The 17,160-nt window shown below is 48.0% G+C and overlaps 1 protein-coding gene across 1 annotated transcript in view; it reads left to right on the forward strand.

Moving 5' to 3' along the window:
* The first annotated feature begins 4,054 nt into the window (after positions 1-4,054).
* Positions 4,055-17,160, forward strand: part of Ern2 (endoplasmic reticulum to nucleus signaling 2) — a 17,953-nt gene continuing 4,847 nt past the window's right edge. Inside the window, 13 exon segments of the mRNA XM_005351128.3 lie at positions 4,055-4,144; positions 6,039-6,144; positions 6,847-6,880; positions 7,126-7,198; positions 8,294-8,366; positions 8,512-8,619; positions 8,902-9,003; positions 10,440-10,704; positions 13,113-13,191; positions 13,282-13,429; positions 13,527-13,648; positions 14,436-14,591; positions 14,791-14,932. Of these exon segments, the coding sequence (XP_005351185.3) occupies positions 4,055-4,144; positions 6,039-6,144; positions 6,847-6,880; positions 7,126-7,198; positions 8,294-8,366; positions 8,512-8,619; positions 8,902-9,003; positions 10,440-10,704; positions 13,113-13,191; positions 13,282-13,429; positions 13,527-13,648; positions 14,436-14,591; positions 14,791-14,932 (1,498 nt within the window).

Genomic DNA, 17,160 nt, shown 5'->3' on the forward strand with positions numbered 1-17,160 from the left:
TAGGACCTGAGTTCAATTCCCAGCAACCACATGGTGGCTCACAACCATCTGTAATGAGATCTGGTGCCCTCTTCTGGCCTGCAGGGATACACACAGACAGAACATTGTATACATAATAAATAAATAAATATTTTTTAAAAAAGAAAGGAGCAGTAGGCTGCTTCCCTGCCACCTGGCTAGCTTATGCCCGAAATAATCACACAAAGATCTGTATTAATTAAATTGCTGCCTGGCCCATTATCTCCAGCCCCTTATTGGCTAACTCTCACATATTGATCTAACCCATTTCTAATAATCTGTATTGCCACTTGACTGTGGCTTACCAGCATGAGTCTAACCAGTGTCCCTCTCGGAGAGGAGAGCCATGGCGTCTGCCTGACTCTGCTTTCTTTCTCCCAGCATTCTGTCTGGTCTATTCCACCTATCTAAATTCAGCCCTATCAAAAAGACAAGGCAGTTTCTTTATTTGACCAATGAAAGTAACACATAGAAGACCCTCCTACACCAGTACCCAATCTCCAGTGGTGGGGACCAATCCTTAAACACATGAGCCTCATTTTAGAATACTTCCTACCCAGGTATTTCTCTAGTTTTCTCAGCACAATTTATATACTAAAATGATGCTAATAGTATGGCTTCATCATATTTTCTGACATCTAGTAAGACAAGGTCCCCTCTAGTCTTCATTTTCACTTTCCTTAACTATTTTCTGTAATTTCCTTTTTTAGACAGGACCTCACTCACTATGGAGCTCTGGCTGGTCTGGAACTCACTATGTAGATCAGTCTGTCCTGGAACTTGCCTGCCTCTGCTTCCCAAGTGCTGGGATTAAAGGCGTGCACCACCACATCCAGAAATCATTACTAATGACTAATCATTACTATTTCCAATGATCTTTAGCCTTTAAAACCTGAATTTCATAAGAATTTCATTTACTGATATTTTACTTTGGGGAGAATTGATGTTTTCACTCTGTTAACTCTCCCTGCACAGAGAAGTTATCTTTCCACTTGTTCATCGTTTAAGTCCTTCATAAATATTCAGAATTTTCTTTACATAAATCCTGTGCCTTTCTAGTTCAACCAACTCCTAAGCATGTTCCCTTCATTGCACTTACAATTATAATATTGTTTCCATTTGTATTTCCATTTTAAAAACCACCGATGTACGTACAAACATCCTTCAGTATTCACAAGACTGACTCCAAGATTTCCAGGGATAATGACTTCAAGTTAATAATATAAAATGACTTAGTATTTGCATATAACCTATACATATACACCTTAAATCACCTCTATTTTATAGTACCAAATACAAAATACAACGTAAGTTCCATGTGAACACTTGTTTACTGTATCACTTAAGGAATAATGACAAGAAAAATGTCTGAGCATGCTCAGTGGAGATGTTTTTCAGGGATCTAGAGAAATGGCTCAGTGGTTAAGAGCACTCGCTACCCTCCCAGAGGGCCTGAGTTCAGTACCCAGCACCCATGTCGGTATCTTCAGCTCCTGGGGCACTGACCACCCTCTTCTTCACAGTTGGTTAAATCTGTGGCTGCAGACATCCAACCATGCGTGTATCAAGAACACTTTAGGGCACATGCTTAGGTGGGAGGTGGTGGCAGGAGCAGAACATCACTCATTTTGGTTTGCTTGTTTGTTGCAGTGCTGGGGATGGCACCACCCTCAGTGGGCTGAGTCCTCCCCTATCAATCACTAATAAAGAAAATGCCCTACAGGCTTGCCCATAGCCCGACCTTATGGAGACGGTTTCTCAATTGAGGTTCCCTTTTCTCAGATTGATATAAAACTATCCAGCACAATGACCAAAGCCCCCTCTTATAGAAAAAAGAATTTAGGGGCTTGCTTCCAGTTTTAGAGGGTTAGTACATGATCATCACAGCAGAAAGCAGACAGGCATGGTGTCAGAGCAGTGGCTGAGAGCTTTACATCCTGATCCACAGACAGCAGGCAGGAAGTGAGAGGGACCTCAAAGCTTACCCACATTGGCATGCCTCCTTCAATAAGGCCACACACCCAAACCCTTCCCCAACAGTTCCGTTAACTGGGAACCAAACATTCAAGTATATGAGCCTGTGGAGGCCATTCTCCTCCAAACCACCACACTAGGTAAATTACAAAGCAATAGGAGTTTATTTGTGACTGGGAGTGAGGGTCAGTAGTAGAACGCCTGCCAAGCTTGCAGTTTAAACTCCAGGAACATAAGTAGATGCATTCAGCAAATCCTTGTCTCATCATTTTCTCAAGCCTAGATTTATATGCTGGGCTCTTTGATGACTCCAAAGACAGATATTTTCTTTTTCTACTTTTTCATCCCTTCCCTGTATTTGTATTTGTACAAGCCTCTCTTGTATTTGAGAAAGGCTTCTCTTCTACAAAAGAAAAGAAGGTTCAAGGGGGTAAAAATGTGTTGATCTTTCAACTTTGGTCTTGCCGGAATTACAGGTATAGAGGGAAAACCAGCGAGGGGAAGCTGGGTCTGACTTTTCTACATGGGTGCTGGGGATCTGAACTCAGATCCTAATGCTTGCGTGGCAGGCACTTACCAATGGACCCATCTCCATGGCCCTGAAAAATTACATTTTACTGATATATGTGTATGCATCATATATATAAAGTTACCCCAGGGAAGGCCAAAAAGGGCTGGAAGTGAGAGACCTGTCCCCTGAAACTCGGGGGAGGAAGGTAAAGGTGTGTATGGGGGAAATGTGTGGGGTTCTAGCTGCAGGTATGAGACAAAGGAATTTGAGGGATGTGGTGTGCCATTGCCTTCAGCAGAAGGGCTGCCGCAACACTGTTAGGGTTGAGCAGGTAAGGACAGGGAAGAGCTGACCAAGGGAGTGTGGTAAAGTGGACAACAGGCAGGGCTGACATTTCAGCACCCTGGAATAAAGGTAGAGGTGACCAGCGGAATCTTTTGTTTGTTTTGTTTTTGAGACAGATATTCTTATAGCTCATGTTGGCCTTGAATTCACTATGCAACCTTGAATTCCTGATCCTTCGGCCACTGATACACATAGTGGCAAAATACACAGCACAAAAATATTTTATTTTTAAAATGGTTATAGCCATACAAAATTCTCTTCTGTCTTTATCTCTGATGTCTTTGTTTGCTCTTCTCCATTTTTCAGTTAGGGTCTCATGTAACTTCTAAGATGACTTTAAACTCATGAAGCCAGGGATGACCTTGAGCCCCTGACCTTGCCCAGCTTTGATGCCTTAACCATGTGATCTAGAAGCTCTACAAAGACAAAGAACTTCTCTGTCTTGCTCAGCAAGGTAGCCTAGTGGATCGTGAAATACCTGTTGGACAAATGAGTGGCTCCATCAGTTAATCCACAGTTCATAACAGTTCGGAAAAGGCCAGCCACATGAAGAAATAATAAAGAACACAGGCACTGAGGTCAGGTGTCTGAATGTTAGCTCCAGTTCTGAGCCTGAGCCTTGCCTTGGTAAGAAAGGATGAAGAATCTATACAGTGTCCAGAGAGAGGGTTAAGGGCACTTGTTCTTGCATAGTACCCGGGTTTCATTCCCAGCACCTACATGGCAGAGCCTCACGGTCATCCTAAGTCCAGTTCCAGGGGATCCAACACCATCTTCTGACCTCCTTGGGAACCAGGCACGCGTATGATGCCCAGAGATACATGCGAGCAAAACACCCCATTGAATAAGATAAGTAAATATTGAGAGAGAGAGAGAGAGAGAGAGAGAGAGAGAGAGAGAGAGAGAGAGAGAGAGAGAGAGAGAGGAGAGAGAGAACCAACACAGACCTTGTTAGTTCTCCACAGTCCACCTCAGCAAAATCCTTCAAACTGGCAGCATTTAGTGCCAAGGAGGAAGGGACGGGCTGCGATAGGTAGGTGCGATAGGAAGGGCGGGGGCCACCACAGGGTGAGGTTTCACCTAAGACTCTGCTTCCCCAGCTGGCACTGCTGGGGGCGGAGTCTCCCCCGAGGAGAGAGCTCCGCTGTCACCTGGAGCCACGACGTGAGTAGAGGGAAGCTGGCGACTTTGTGATGCCCACAGGCAATGGCGAGCTCAGCCTGGGGGTTCCCACCGTGGTCTCCCTTAGGGTTCCTGCTGCAGCTTGCGACTTTGCTGGAGACGATCGGGCCACAGGTGAGTGCAGGGTCAGGTGACTGCGGATGTAGCTGGTCAGTAGGGATGCCTGCCTCTCCCTCCTTCGCCCAAATCAACGCCTAGAGAGTGAACCTCTCATAAACTCGGGGAGATGCCTCTTACAGCCTACATGGGAAGATGCGCCACTCAGCCTCTTCGGTGGCAGAGATGGCAAGGGGGCCAGTGCGGAGGAGACAGTAGACGGTGAAGCCAGGCCTCTAAAACCCTTTGAGAATCAAGTCTTGAAAGATATGATCCATTTAGGTCTTCTGCTGTGAAACGAACTGGTTCAAGCTCTGGCGCTGTATACTGCCGCTTCCCTTTGTGTGCGACTGGATCACCACCTCCTACCCTCAGACTCAGAACTTCTAGGACAAATGATCTATCTTCAAGTGTAGAGATCTGGTCCAACCTGCCTGCTGGAAGCCAATCAGTTCACTCTGCCCAGCCTGGGGTCTCTCTCTTCTTTTCTCCACCCCTCACTCCTAGTTAAAGGGATAGGGTAGAATTAGGCACTGGGAGCCCCTCTCCCAGCTCAGGCTCGCTCCGCAGTTGTCAAATAATAATGGGAGCCTGGTATGTCCAGACCTGACATTTCTGGGGGGAAAAAAACTAAAAATGAGAATAATAATGAAAACCTGGATTTTTAAAATTAAAATTTTCATCCAGATAGTGGTGGCGCACACCTTTTAATCCTAGCACTCAGGAGGCAAGGCAGGCAGATTTCTGAGTTCAAGGCCAGCCTGTCTATAGAGTGAGTTCTAGCATAGTCAGAGTTACACAGAGAGACTCTATCTCAAAAGAACTATCAATCAATCAATCAGATCTCTGGCTAAAATAAAACAAAAAACAAAACAAAACACTGTTAATGTTGGGCATGGCATTCCATCCCTTTAATGCCATAACTCTGGAGGCAGAGGCAGTAAGATTGTTTGAAAATTCAAAGCTGCCTGCTCTACACAGCAGGCAACAGGAGACCTTGTCTCACAAAACAATAGCAGAAAGACAATTAAGAGCAATATTTTAAGTACTGAAAGGATCAAACAAAATTCTCTTTGGGGCAGTCGATCAGGAGGCAGCCTTTCCCCTGGCCCATTTCTTTGTCATGTTGCAGATGGCAAGACTGAGGCCCACAAGAGAGGATCAGGGTGGGCTCCTGACTCTCCAGCAAATACCACTGGCCCCACCCCCAACCTGAGGGTCCTGAAGCAGGATGTGGGCTGGGCCACCCGGATGTTAGGATTCCTGCTCTGAGCTCAGCCTCACCTTGTTTGCTCAAGGAGGGCCCGGGGCTGGCAAGTGAGTCCAGCAGGGGCCAGATAGAAGGTAGAGCCAGGCCTCCTTCCTGTAGCCATCAGGGGACTACAAAGCTTGGCACCGAAAGCAGCAGAGCCAGTCCAGGGAGAGAGAAAGGGTCTTCTGAAAAGGGGCACACGTGTGACTAAGGAGAAGGAAACCACGTCCTGGAGGAGACTCAACACCCGCTTGTGCCATTTCTGACCATCCTGTGCCCCAGACTCCCTGACCTGTGCAGTAGGGATACTCAGCTCCTGTCCCAGAGGTAGGCTGCATGCACCAGCGAAGCCCTTTTGTTCTCCACTAAGTCACAAGGACCTAAGTTTGAATCACCAGCACCCACAGAAAAGCCTGATGACTTCGGGCATGAATGCCACCCCAGTGCTGGGTGGCAGGAATCAGGGTTAGCAGTGGGGTGAGAGAGTGTTTCCTGGAGAACACTGGCCAGTCTAGTAGAATCAGTGAGCCTCAGGTTCAGTGAGAGACCCTGTCTCAATAAATAAGGTAGAAAGTGAGGACTCGTAGTCACTCCGGCCTGCGGCAAAGGCAAGATGGTCCTGAAACCCTCAGACGAGATGAGTTTTGTTTCCCACTCCAGGTCCAGACTCTCAGGCCAGAGAGCCTTCTGTTTGTGTCTACCTTGGATGGAAGTCTCCATGCACTGAACAAGCAGACGGGGGACTTGAAGTGGACACTGAAGGACGGTGAGCAAGGAGTAGCTACCTATCTCTCTAAGTGGTAGAGTGGGCAGTCACCTTGGCATGGAAGATAAGAGCATGCGCACTAAAGGGTTAGGGAGATGGCCCAGTTGGTAAAGTGCTTGCTGCACAAGCACAAAGCCCTGAGTTTAGATTGCCAGCACCCACATCAACAAACAAACAAACAAACAAATAAAAACAACCACAGCCGTGTGTTTCTGGACACACACACTGGGAAGGCACAGATAGGAAGATCTGTGGGACTTCCTGGCTGGCCAGCTTCAGGTTCAGTGGGAGACGCTGTCTAAAGAAAAGAAGACACCTCTGTCCCTCACACACACACACACACACACACACACACACACACACATGCACACACGTACACACACACGCACACATACACGCACATGCACACACACATGCACACGCACACAGTGCCCTCACACAGGCACTAGAGTCCAGCAAGTCAGTGTCTGTAGGAAACTTCACCACTCGCTAACTGTCTGGTCTTGGGAAAATTATTTCAACTCTCTGAGCCTCAATGGCTTTGCCTGCAAACCCGGGCAAAGTAGCATGACAGAGACTACCCAGAGAACTCTTGCCACCTGCTGGGTCTGCCTCTGGCACAGGGTAAACGCTGGTGTGCTTTAGCTATGCTTTCCAATAGGGTCAAAAAGAGACTCAAGTTCTGTGTGTTTGTCCCCGCAGACCCCATCATCCAAGGACCAATGTATGTCACAGAGTAAGTGAAATGGGGCTTCTTAAGGAGAGAGCGGCTGTGGCAGCCATAGTTGGATGAGGGTTTTGGGAGCCACACGTGGGAGTCTTAGGGGAGAGACTTAGTCTTCTATGATGTGTAAAGGCCTCTGGCTGCTCCAAGGTGTCTCCCACAAGGGTCGGGTCTACTAGCTGAGAAGGTGGAGGGACAAGGCCTTCACAAAACCAGGACTACACACCCAGCCTTCACTATGTCCCTCTGCTCCACAGAACGGCCTTTCTCTCTGACCCAGCTGATGGCAGCCTGTACATCTTGGGGACCCAGAAACAGCAGGGACTGATGGTCTGTTTCCCCTCATGGCCTGGGATGGGTGTGGGCAGGACTCAGTCAGCCAGAGTACCAATGGGTGAAAGGGCAGCGTGTCAGAGTGGGGTGTCCTTTGATGCTCTAAGTCAGGGCTCTGAGAACTGTGGAAGGACAGCGTGTCAGAGTGGGGTGGCCTTTGATACTCTAAGTCAGGGCTCTGAGCACTGTGGAAGGCTGTCTACCAAAGTGGGCAGGGTCTGGCTGTGTCTGCAGAGCAGAATATCAGACCCTTGAGTGTTCCAGGGGGCATCTCCAAGACTAAGAGGGCAGTAAGGTAAAAACTGTATTGGTTAGCTTTTGCTAAATAACATCACGCATGAATTCAAAGACTTCAAACCCCAAAACCTCAAAGTTAGGCTGGGTAGTTCTGTTCTGCTAGTCTGGACTGAGTTTCCTCGCGCATGTGTGTCAGCTGAATGACTCTGTTTCTAAAAGTTGGTGATTTGTATCTGCTCACCCCACTCAGTGCCCCCTTGTTAAAACCCATAAAAAAACCTGAATGCAGGACTCTCACACAACCTAGACTGGGATCTGATTCCTGACAAATCAGAGCCAAAGGACGGTGAGAGAGCAGACCCCCATTCACCATCAACACTGAATCCAAACAGCTCTTCGATCTTGCTGAGTCTTTTGTGGTCACTGAGTTTTAAAGCCTGTGTGTGTGTGCACGTGTGCGTGTGGATGTCTTTGTGGGTGTGTCTGTGTGGGTGTGTCAGTGTCTCTGGGCTGTATGTCCATGTGTGTCTGTTTATTTATTTGGAGGAGGTCATCAGGTGGAATCGATGGACTCATGCGGTGTCTTAGCACCCAGTGTGGGGTTTTCTGCAGTTCTTGAAGAGGCCCTATAGCAGAGTGACTAAGGAGGCTGGCTCTGAGACTGGGCTGCCTGAGAGTCGCGATCTGAGTTTCTGAGCCTCTCCCAGCACCAGTTTCTCCTGGGAAATAGAAAGGACAAGGTGCCCAGTGGAAGGGTTTCTCTGGGCTGCCCTCGGGAGAGTGTGGCACAGCGGTGGCGCAGGAAGTACTCACACACTTCTGAACTTCTCCCTTTTTGGAATCTTTACATCTCAGAAATTGCCATTCACCATCCCGGAGCTGGTCCACGCCTCTCCCTGTCGCAGCTCCGATGGGGTCTTCTACACAGGTGAGTATCTCTGCAGCCTGTGTGTGGCAAGTCCAGCCAGGAGGGATGGGGACCTAGGTCATGCCAGGCCAACTTGGCCAGGGACAAAAGGGCACACACACCTCCTACGCTGTCTTGAAAGTTAGCTCACTGTCCCCCTCCACAGGCCGGAAGCAGGATACCTGGTTTGTGGTGGACCCTGAATCAGGGGAGACTCACATGACACTGACCACAGAAGGCCTTTCTACCCCTCAACTCTACATTGGCCGAACGCGTAAGTCAGATGTTCCTATGTTCAGTGAAATCCCCTCATTTTCTTTGCCCAGGCCTGACAGTTGCTATCCAGGTTGAGTTCAGGCTTGTCAGTCAGTCTGACAGTCATCAATACACATTGTACTAGTATGACCAAGGAGCTAGAGGTATAATGATAAACTTGATCATTAGGCCTCCGATCCAAATGCTCGGGAAGCCTCCAACCCTACAGGAGGGACAGTCTCTGGAGTCGAACTGGGGAAGTATGACTACATTTCTGGTAACCTCTGTTTCTCACACACAGAGTACACGGTCTCCATGCATGACCCAAGAGCTCCAGCCCTGCGCTGGAACACAACCTACCGCCGCTACTCAGCGCCCCCCATGGAGGACTCACCTGGGAAATGTGAGTGTCACCTTTCTCTGCTTTACCTTGGATCAAAGTCCCCAACCTGGGAAGTCCTGAGTGACATCAGGACATACTGATCCACCTGCATGATGCCCACTCACATGCTGAACGATACAGCCTGACAGGTGACCTGAGATGATTCTGGGTACCAGAACTGATGCTCACATAGCCTGAGAAATACATATGAATTTATCCATACCCCAAATTACCCCAGCCAGGTAGCCTGAGGTGACTCCTTGCAGCTGAGGGGACACCTAGCAACCTCCCCAATATCCTGAGCAATCCCATCCATTCCTAGCTGACCTCAATATGGTGAGTGACTTCTGCATATGACCCAGAGTGACTCCTCCATATAACTCTTGCTAACCCCTTGATATTATATATCCACCCTACCATCTTCCCGAGTGTCTTAGTTAGGGGTTCCTGTTGCTATGAAAAGAAACCATGACTATGACAACTCTTAAAAAGGAAAACATTTAGCTAGGTGGTAATGGCACACGCCTTTAATCTCAGCCCTCAGGAGGCAGAAGCAAGTGGATTTCTGTGCCTTTTGAGGTCAGCCTGGTCTACAAAGCAAGTTCCAGGACAGGTTTCAAAGCTACATAGAGAAACCCTGTCTCAAAAAAAGAAAGAAAGAAAGAAAAAAAGTAAGAAAGAAAAAAAGAAAGAAAGAAAGAAAGAAAGAAAGAAAGCATTTAATTGAAGTGACTCACAGTTCAGAGGTTTAGTTCATTATTGTTATAGTGGGGAGCATGGCATCTGAGAGCGTGGTGGCATGCAGGCAGGCATGGTACTTGAGAGAGAGCTGAGTTCTTACATCTTGACTCACAGACAACAGGAAGTGGTCCGGGTCACTGGGTATTGCTTGAGCATATATGAGACCTCAAAGCCCACCTGCACCACTGTGACACATTTCTTCCAATGAAACCACGCCTACTCCAACAAGGCTACACCTCCTAATAGTGTCACTCCCTTTGGGAACCATTTTATTTCAAACCACCACAACGAGGAACCTCACAGGTACTCCTAACTGACTCCTCAAACTTTGACTCCATCACTCTTCATGAGGCACCATGCAGGCAACTGTGACATATAAGTGACACCAGCAGGGCTCCTAACTGGCCCCATCAGGTTCTATGTGCTTGCTAAAGGACCCAGCACTTGACCTTGGCAAACATCAGTCTGACCATGTCTATGATTGATGAGCTACATCTTAAGAACTTTCCCTCAATGACCTCTCATCATAGCTCTTTCAAATGGCCCAGACTCACAGACACACCCGAGTCAACTTTAGATGGCCCAGCCAATCCCTTCCCATTTGAAACTCACTGTTTCCCTCTACGTGACCTCAAATGACCTTTGCACACCTGAGCTGCTCTCTGGTGTGTCCCGTGAGGTCTCTCTGACATCTCCCCAGCTGCCTTTCTTGACAGACATGAGCCACCTGACATCCTGTGGGATGGGCCTGCTGCTCACCGTGGACCCGGGAAGTGGAAGTGTGCTGTGGACGCAGGACCTGGGAGTGCCTGTGATGGGCATCTACACATGGCATCAGGATGGGCTGCGCCAGCTGCCTCATCTTTCTCTGGCTAGGGACACTCTACATTTTCTTGTCCTCCGCTGGGGCCACATCCGACTTCCTGCCTCCAGATCCCAGGACACGGCTGCCCACTTCTCTTCCTTAGACATCCAGCTTCTGTAAGTGTCCACATCTAGAGCCTAAGGAGGGAGTTTCTGGAGGTGGTACAGCCCCCGTCAAATAGCCAGTCATGATATTCAACCATGAGCCACCAATACAGCTGAATCAGGTGTCAAGATAGGGTCCCTAGGACTCAGGGATAGTCACCATTTAGCAAGTGATTGGGTAAAGTCTGTCCTCAGAGAAGACTCTGAGTCCCAACCTGTTTGCTCTATAAATGCTGTATTGAACTGATTGTTAAATACTCCAAGCCTCTCCTTGCCTTATGCCATCCTAAGACACAGACTGGAGAAATCAGGGGTTGCCCATTCATTCCATTTGTTCTACAAATGCTAAGTGGGCACGTATTGTATGCTGGTTATTTACTAGGCTCTGAAAATCCAATAGCAAACAACAGAGTCAATGTTCCTGCCTACGGGAATCTCAGAGTCTGATAGGAGACAAGTAAGAGGAAGCCATGGAAAGCTTCTTAGATGAAGAAACATCTAATTTAAGGCCTAAAGGATCAGCAGAAAGTGGGAGAAGGCATGGTACACAGGGTACAGAACGGAAGTTAAAGACTGAGCCATAGGTCTAAGCAGCCTCATGCCCAAGGCTGTAGTAAAGCCAGGATCACATCTAGAAGGCTTGAACATTTTTTTTTCAAGGCTAAGGAACGGTCCCTGGAGAGTTTCAAGCCAGGAAGTGGCTGACTCGTGTTTTCATTTCAGAAAGATTATTCTGGTGACAGTATAGAGTATTGCTGAATGAGTAGGAAAATCATGATACCATGGGACTGGCCATGGTGCTACAGACCTTTAATCCCAGCCCTCAGAAGTCAAAGGCATGTAGATCTGTATGAGTTTAAAACCAGTCATAACTGCCTGGAGACAACACCACCACACACACACACACACACACACACACACACACACACACACACACACACACACACACACCACAGAGGTGCTGGAAAGACATACTTAAGTACTTAAGAGCTTTGACTGCTCTTCCAGAGGACCCAGGTTAATTCCCAGCCCTCACATGGCAACTAACAACCATGTGTAACTCCAGTTCTCAGTGATCTGATGCCCTCTTTCAGCTTCTATGAGCGCCATGCATGTGTGTAGTATACAGACATACATGCAAGCAAAATATCCAATCATTTTCAAAATAAAATGTATTACACTGGAAAAAAAGATGATGCTGCAGGCTGGAGCAGAAAAACTCAAGGTACTAAGTAGAAGGTGACAGAGAGGAAGGAGGGGGTATGAGGAGGATCAGGAATGTTTAGAGAGTTCAGCCTTCTAGAAGTTCTAGGCTTCTAGAAGTTTTAGAAATTCATGGCTGCTATCATTTTCAGAAGTTCAAAGCACTAAAGGAGGAAGAGAGAGAAAAGCAAAGGGTGAAAAGAGAGATGATGAGTTCCAGTTTAGGAAACTGAGTTCTTATAAGAGGTCTGGGCCAGGTGTGGTAGTGTAGGCCAGTAATCCAGTACTCAGGATGCTGCTGACAGAGCGGCATGAATGTGAGGCTAGCCTGAGCTATGTAGTAAAGTCCATCTTTTTAAAAAAAGTGAGCCAGGTACCTTTAATCCCAACACTCGGGAGGCATAGACAAGCTGATCTCTGTGAGTTCGAGGCCAGCCTGGTCTACAGAACAAGTTCCAGGACAGCCAGAGCTACACAGAGAAGCCCTGTCTCAAAAAAACAAACATACAAAAAGTGAGAAATATATTGAGAAAACGCTGCTATAGATTTTGTAGCAGTTAGTTTTGCTGCATAGCAAATACACCAACACTTGGAGTTGGTTTTTTTTTAAGATTTATTTATTTATATAGCATCCTACCTATAGGCCAGAAGAAGGCACCAGATCTCATTATAGGTGGTTGTGAGCCACCATGTGGTTGCTGGGAATTGAACTCAGGACCTCTGGAAGAGCAGTCAGTGCTCTTAACCACTGAGCCATCTCTCCAGCCCCAACACTTGGAGTTTTAAGACACCTGCTGCTTTCCAAGATGTTGGGGGCCATCCAGGTCATTTTTCTGGTCTCTAAAAAATCAACTGGTGACTTGGTGGAGGCAATGATCAGGGACAGTGGCCCACCTATCTAGTACTTGGTGGGCCAGTTGGCCAAGTTAGCATCAAATAGAATGGTTCATTTGTATACCGTAAGGTCTTTCGTCCCTTTTGGGAGGGTAGGTTTCCTTACACGGTAGTCTCAGGGCTTCAGAGAACAGAACCAAGGTGGGGGAGGCAGGGCAACTTGAATACAACCATTCAAGAATCAGCTTGTGTTGTCTTTCTCTTATTGGCTAAAGCAAGTCACATGGTCAATCCCAGAGTCCATCTGGAAGAAGCTACAGGGACATAAGTAATGCTGAAGCCTCCCACCAGAATCACTCATCCTTCCTTTCCCTCCGCTTTAGGATGACACTGTATGTGGGGAAAGAAGAAGCTGGTTTCTATGTCTCCAAAGCACTGGTCCACACTGGGGTGGCCCTCGTGGTGAGAAGCGGGGCCTCTGAGTGGGATGCAAAGAGGGATAGAGCAGGAAAGGGGTTTATTTCACATGTGGCTCTCCATCTTCTGCCATAGCCCCGTGGACTGACCCTGGCACCCATGGATGGCCCCACAACAGATGAGGTGACGCTTCAAGTCTCAGGGGAGCGAGAGGGCTCACCCAGCACTGCTGTCAGATACCCTTCAGGCAGCGTGGCCCTGCCCAGCCAGTGGCTGCTCATTGGTGAGATCCCCTGACTTTAATCTGGAGTAGATGAAGATTTATAAGCCCAGTTTCTGAGTTGGAATGCTGACGGCATCCTCAACCCTCTGGCTTTTAGGATACCATGAACTCCCACCGGTCCTGCACACCACCATGCTGAGGGTTCATCCCACCCTAGAGAAAGGGTCTGCTGAGACAAGAGCCCCAGAGGAGTCCCACGCTCTGGCTCTCTTCTCTGAGGTTAGTGCTGGGATGCCAGCTGCTATGGGTAGACCCAGAGACGTCACGCAGTGCTTGTACCTCTTCCCCAGTTAATATCACGAAAGTTCCCAGAAAACAAACATGTTGTTGGTGCTACTACCAGGCATGTTAAAAATGTCAAAATGATATTGGCTTCCTAAGTCACAGAGCGTGGTTTCCAGGTGAACATTGTAAAATATTCATCAAGTGAGAAATTGAAAATAGAACAAAACTATAAAGGTGTGGTCTCCTGGGGGAGACTGGAGAAGTGCTAGTGAGTTGTTCAAGGTTAGAAGGAGCAATGGTTTTCAGACGCTGGGAGTTTGCCCCAGACCCAACAAATGTCTGATCCTAGAAGTGCATCTTATAGTTTCAGCAATAGTCCAGTGAGCAAATGGTTCCTTTCTTTCTTGTTTTGTTTGTTTTCAAGACAGGCTCTCTCTGTGTAGCCCTCTGTAGACTAGGCTGGCCTAGAACTCACAGAGATCCACCTGCCTCTACCTCCCGAGTGCTGAGATTGAAGGCGTGTGCCACCACCCCGGCTGAGCATGTGAACTTTTAATGATGTTCAAAGAGATGCTGCCCTTCTGATAGATTTGGTCCACTCCTCTCCTGTGCAGCTTGCTGTTTGAGATCATGGCCAGCACTGCAAGTCCATCATGCAGGGACCCCCACATCTCCACACACACACCTTCAGCTAAGCCCTGCCCTGAACCCAGTGATCAAGAAGAATTGGGAGTTTCACAGTAGGAGGGAGTACCAAGAGTGAAAGCCGCTCTGTTTCTAGCTCCTGAGCCTGAGGAGGGAAGAGCCTTGGGATTCTGAACCACATCCTGAAGAGAAAGCTTCAGACCCCAATCCAAGGTTGGGGTCCCAAGACCTGCTGGCTGCTAGCTTCACAGCCCTCCTCCTGGGAGCCTGGGTCCTCTACCTGATGAGGCAAGTAAGTCCAGCATCCTGACTTTGTCCAACTTAGAATCTTCCCAGCCAGAACTCTGCTTCTCTCTTGCGTGACTTCAGCTGCCTCTGCCTTCCTCTCAGGAAACCCTGTTCCTGCTGTGCTCTGTAAGTCCAAGCTCTGTGGTAAACCCAGCCCCAGCACGGACGTGGGGCTTACGTTCACCAGAACCCATGTGTTACAGCAGCAGCAGAGCCCTTCAGCACCTGGAGACCCGCAGGACCCCTCACCGGACGCTCAGACACAACCTTCAAGGGCCACCCTGCATAACGAGAAGAGATTTCAAAACCCCTCAGAGAAAGCCGGGCCATCCCGTGGCCCTGAAGGTGAAGTTGAGTGAACAAATCTGGGGAGTCCAAATCAGAGAAAAGGGAGAGGTGAACAGAATTTAATTTCAAAGTCAAATTGTTAGAAGTCACAGATGGTGGGATAGGTAATAAGAGGCAGTCTCCTCAAGTATATCCTATTATAGTTTTATTGTTATTTTCAGGGTCTCTGGTTGTGGATAGAACTGTGTGTAGATCAAACTGTCTCCAGCTAACTTTTGAAGAGTTGCCTCTGAGCATCTGTTTTCTCACGGGTCCAAAGGGAATACTAACACCCACCTCATTGCATCACTGCCCTGTGAGAAGCTGCCATGGTCATCGTTACCAAGTCAGTGCTGGGGACATACCTCAGCTAGGAGAGTGTGTGCCTAGCATGTGCAAAGTCCTGGGTTTGAAGCCCAGCACTCATAAACCAGGCATGCTGGTACACGCCTATAATCCCAGCACTCAGGAAATGGAGGCAAAAGGACCAGAAGTTGCCGGGCGATGGTGTCGCACGCCTTTAATCCCAGCACTTGGGAGGCAGAAGCAAGCAGATCTCTGCGAGTTCGAGGCCAGCCTGGTCTGCAGAGCTAGTTCCAGGACAGGCTCCAAAAAAAAAAAAAAATCACACTTAGGTGATGTTAATAATTGTTTTACTTGGGAGGCACAAGTAGGCAGATCTCTATGAGTTCGAGGCCAGCCTAGTCTACAAAGGGAGTTCTAGGACAGCTAGGGCAGCTACGCAGAGAAACCCTGTCTCAAAAAATTAATAAAATAATAATAATAATAGTTAAAATAATGTTTTTGGAGCTGGGTGGTGGTGGCACACGCCTTTAATCCCAGCACTCGAGAGGCAGGCAGACCTCTGTGAGTTCAAGGCCAGCCTGGTCTATAAGAACTAGTTCCAGGATAGGCTCCAAAGCTACAGAGAAACCGTGTCTCAAAAAAAAAAAACAATATTATTATTATTGTTATTACTATTATTATTGGTAATGGTAGCAGTAAATTCCCTAGGCATGGTTTTGATTTTGCTTCTACCTTCTTCTCAGTGCTTCTTGGTTTAAGCCTTAGCCCACAAAGACCCACCGGTGTCTGCTCAGTGCTTGGTGGGTATAGTCTGTGCATCTATTGCTCACTCTAATCTTCTGCTCTTCGGCTCTGAACCAGGCTGTTGCCTTTTGTGTCTTTGAGAGCTGGTGCTGGTACCTCCACATTGCTGTTCAACCTGTTTCCCCAAGTCAGATCCCCACGTGCTGTCCACGTACTCAAGCTGATGTCTGCCTGGCTCCTGACTTGAGCTTCCTGTATTCACCTTGGTCCTCCTCTTCCTTGGGCCTCAGTCAGTCCGCAGAGTCAGTTCTAGCAAAGCCTGACCTCTGAGCTACATCTCCAGCCCACGGGCAGCTTTTTCAAACGCTCCGCAACAAACCCCAACCCTGAGATGTAGTTCTTGTTGTTGACTGCACTGAATCCAAGTAAATATCCATTCCTGCACTTCAAAACCCATTTCCTTGGACCTTCTGACTCTGGAGCAAGTCGCCTTGTCTTTCTTTTCCCGGGAATGTTCTTGCCAATGCCCTATAGTTTGTTTTGTTTTTCTGAGACAGGGTTTCTCAGTGTAGCTTTGGAGCCTGTCCTGGAACTCGCTCTGCAGACCAGGCTGGCCTTGAACTCACAGAGATCTGCCTGCCTCTGCCTCCCAAGTGCTGGGATTAAAGGCGTGCGCCACCACCACCCGGCTAGTTGTTTGTTTTTTAATAGCGAAATGTGTGTGTATGCACATGTGTGTGCGCACATGACGGGATATGTTTCTCATCATCTGTGATGTCGGGTAAGATCTTGAGTGTCCTCATCTATCACCCCCCACATTATCCTCTTGAAACGGGGCTCCGATCTAAGACAGGAGCTAAGCTAGCCAGGAAGCCTCAGAAATGCTTCAGCCTCCAGTCTCCACAGCACCTGGTTTCCTGGCACATACTGTCATGCTTGGATTTTTACCTGGGTTCTGGGGACTTGAACTCAAGTGCTCTTACCTGCTGAGCTATCTCTCCAAGCCCAAGAGCATGCAACTCTACTCCAGTTTATTAGCCGCCTCACCCCTGCCATTGATGCAAGGTGATGGGAATCCCTGCTTTGGAAGTTTCTCCACTTCCTATCTAGGTCAACAGGTAGTAGTACACTTACCTAGCATATGTGAGGCTCTGGTTTCGATACCCAGCACTAAAGTGATGGTGGGGAATTTTTTG

This window comes from Microtus ochrogaster, chromosome 8 (genome assembly GCF_000317375.1).
Source record: "Microtus ochrogaster isolate Prairie Vole_2 chromosome 8, MicOch1.0, whole genome shotgun sequence".
In the NCBI taxonomy this organism is placed as follows: Eukaryota; Metazoa; Chordata; class Mammalia; order Rodentia; family Cricetidae; genus Microtus; species Microtus ochrogaster.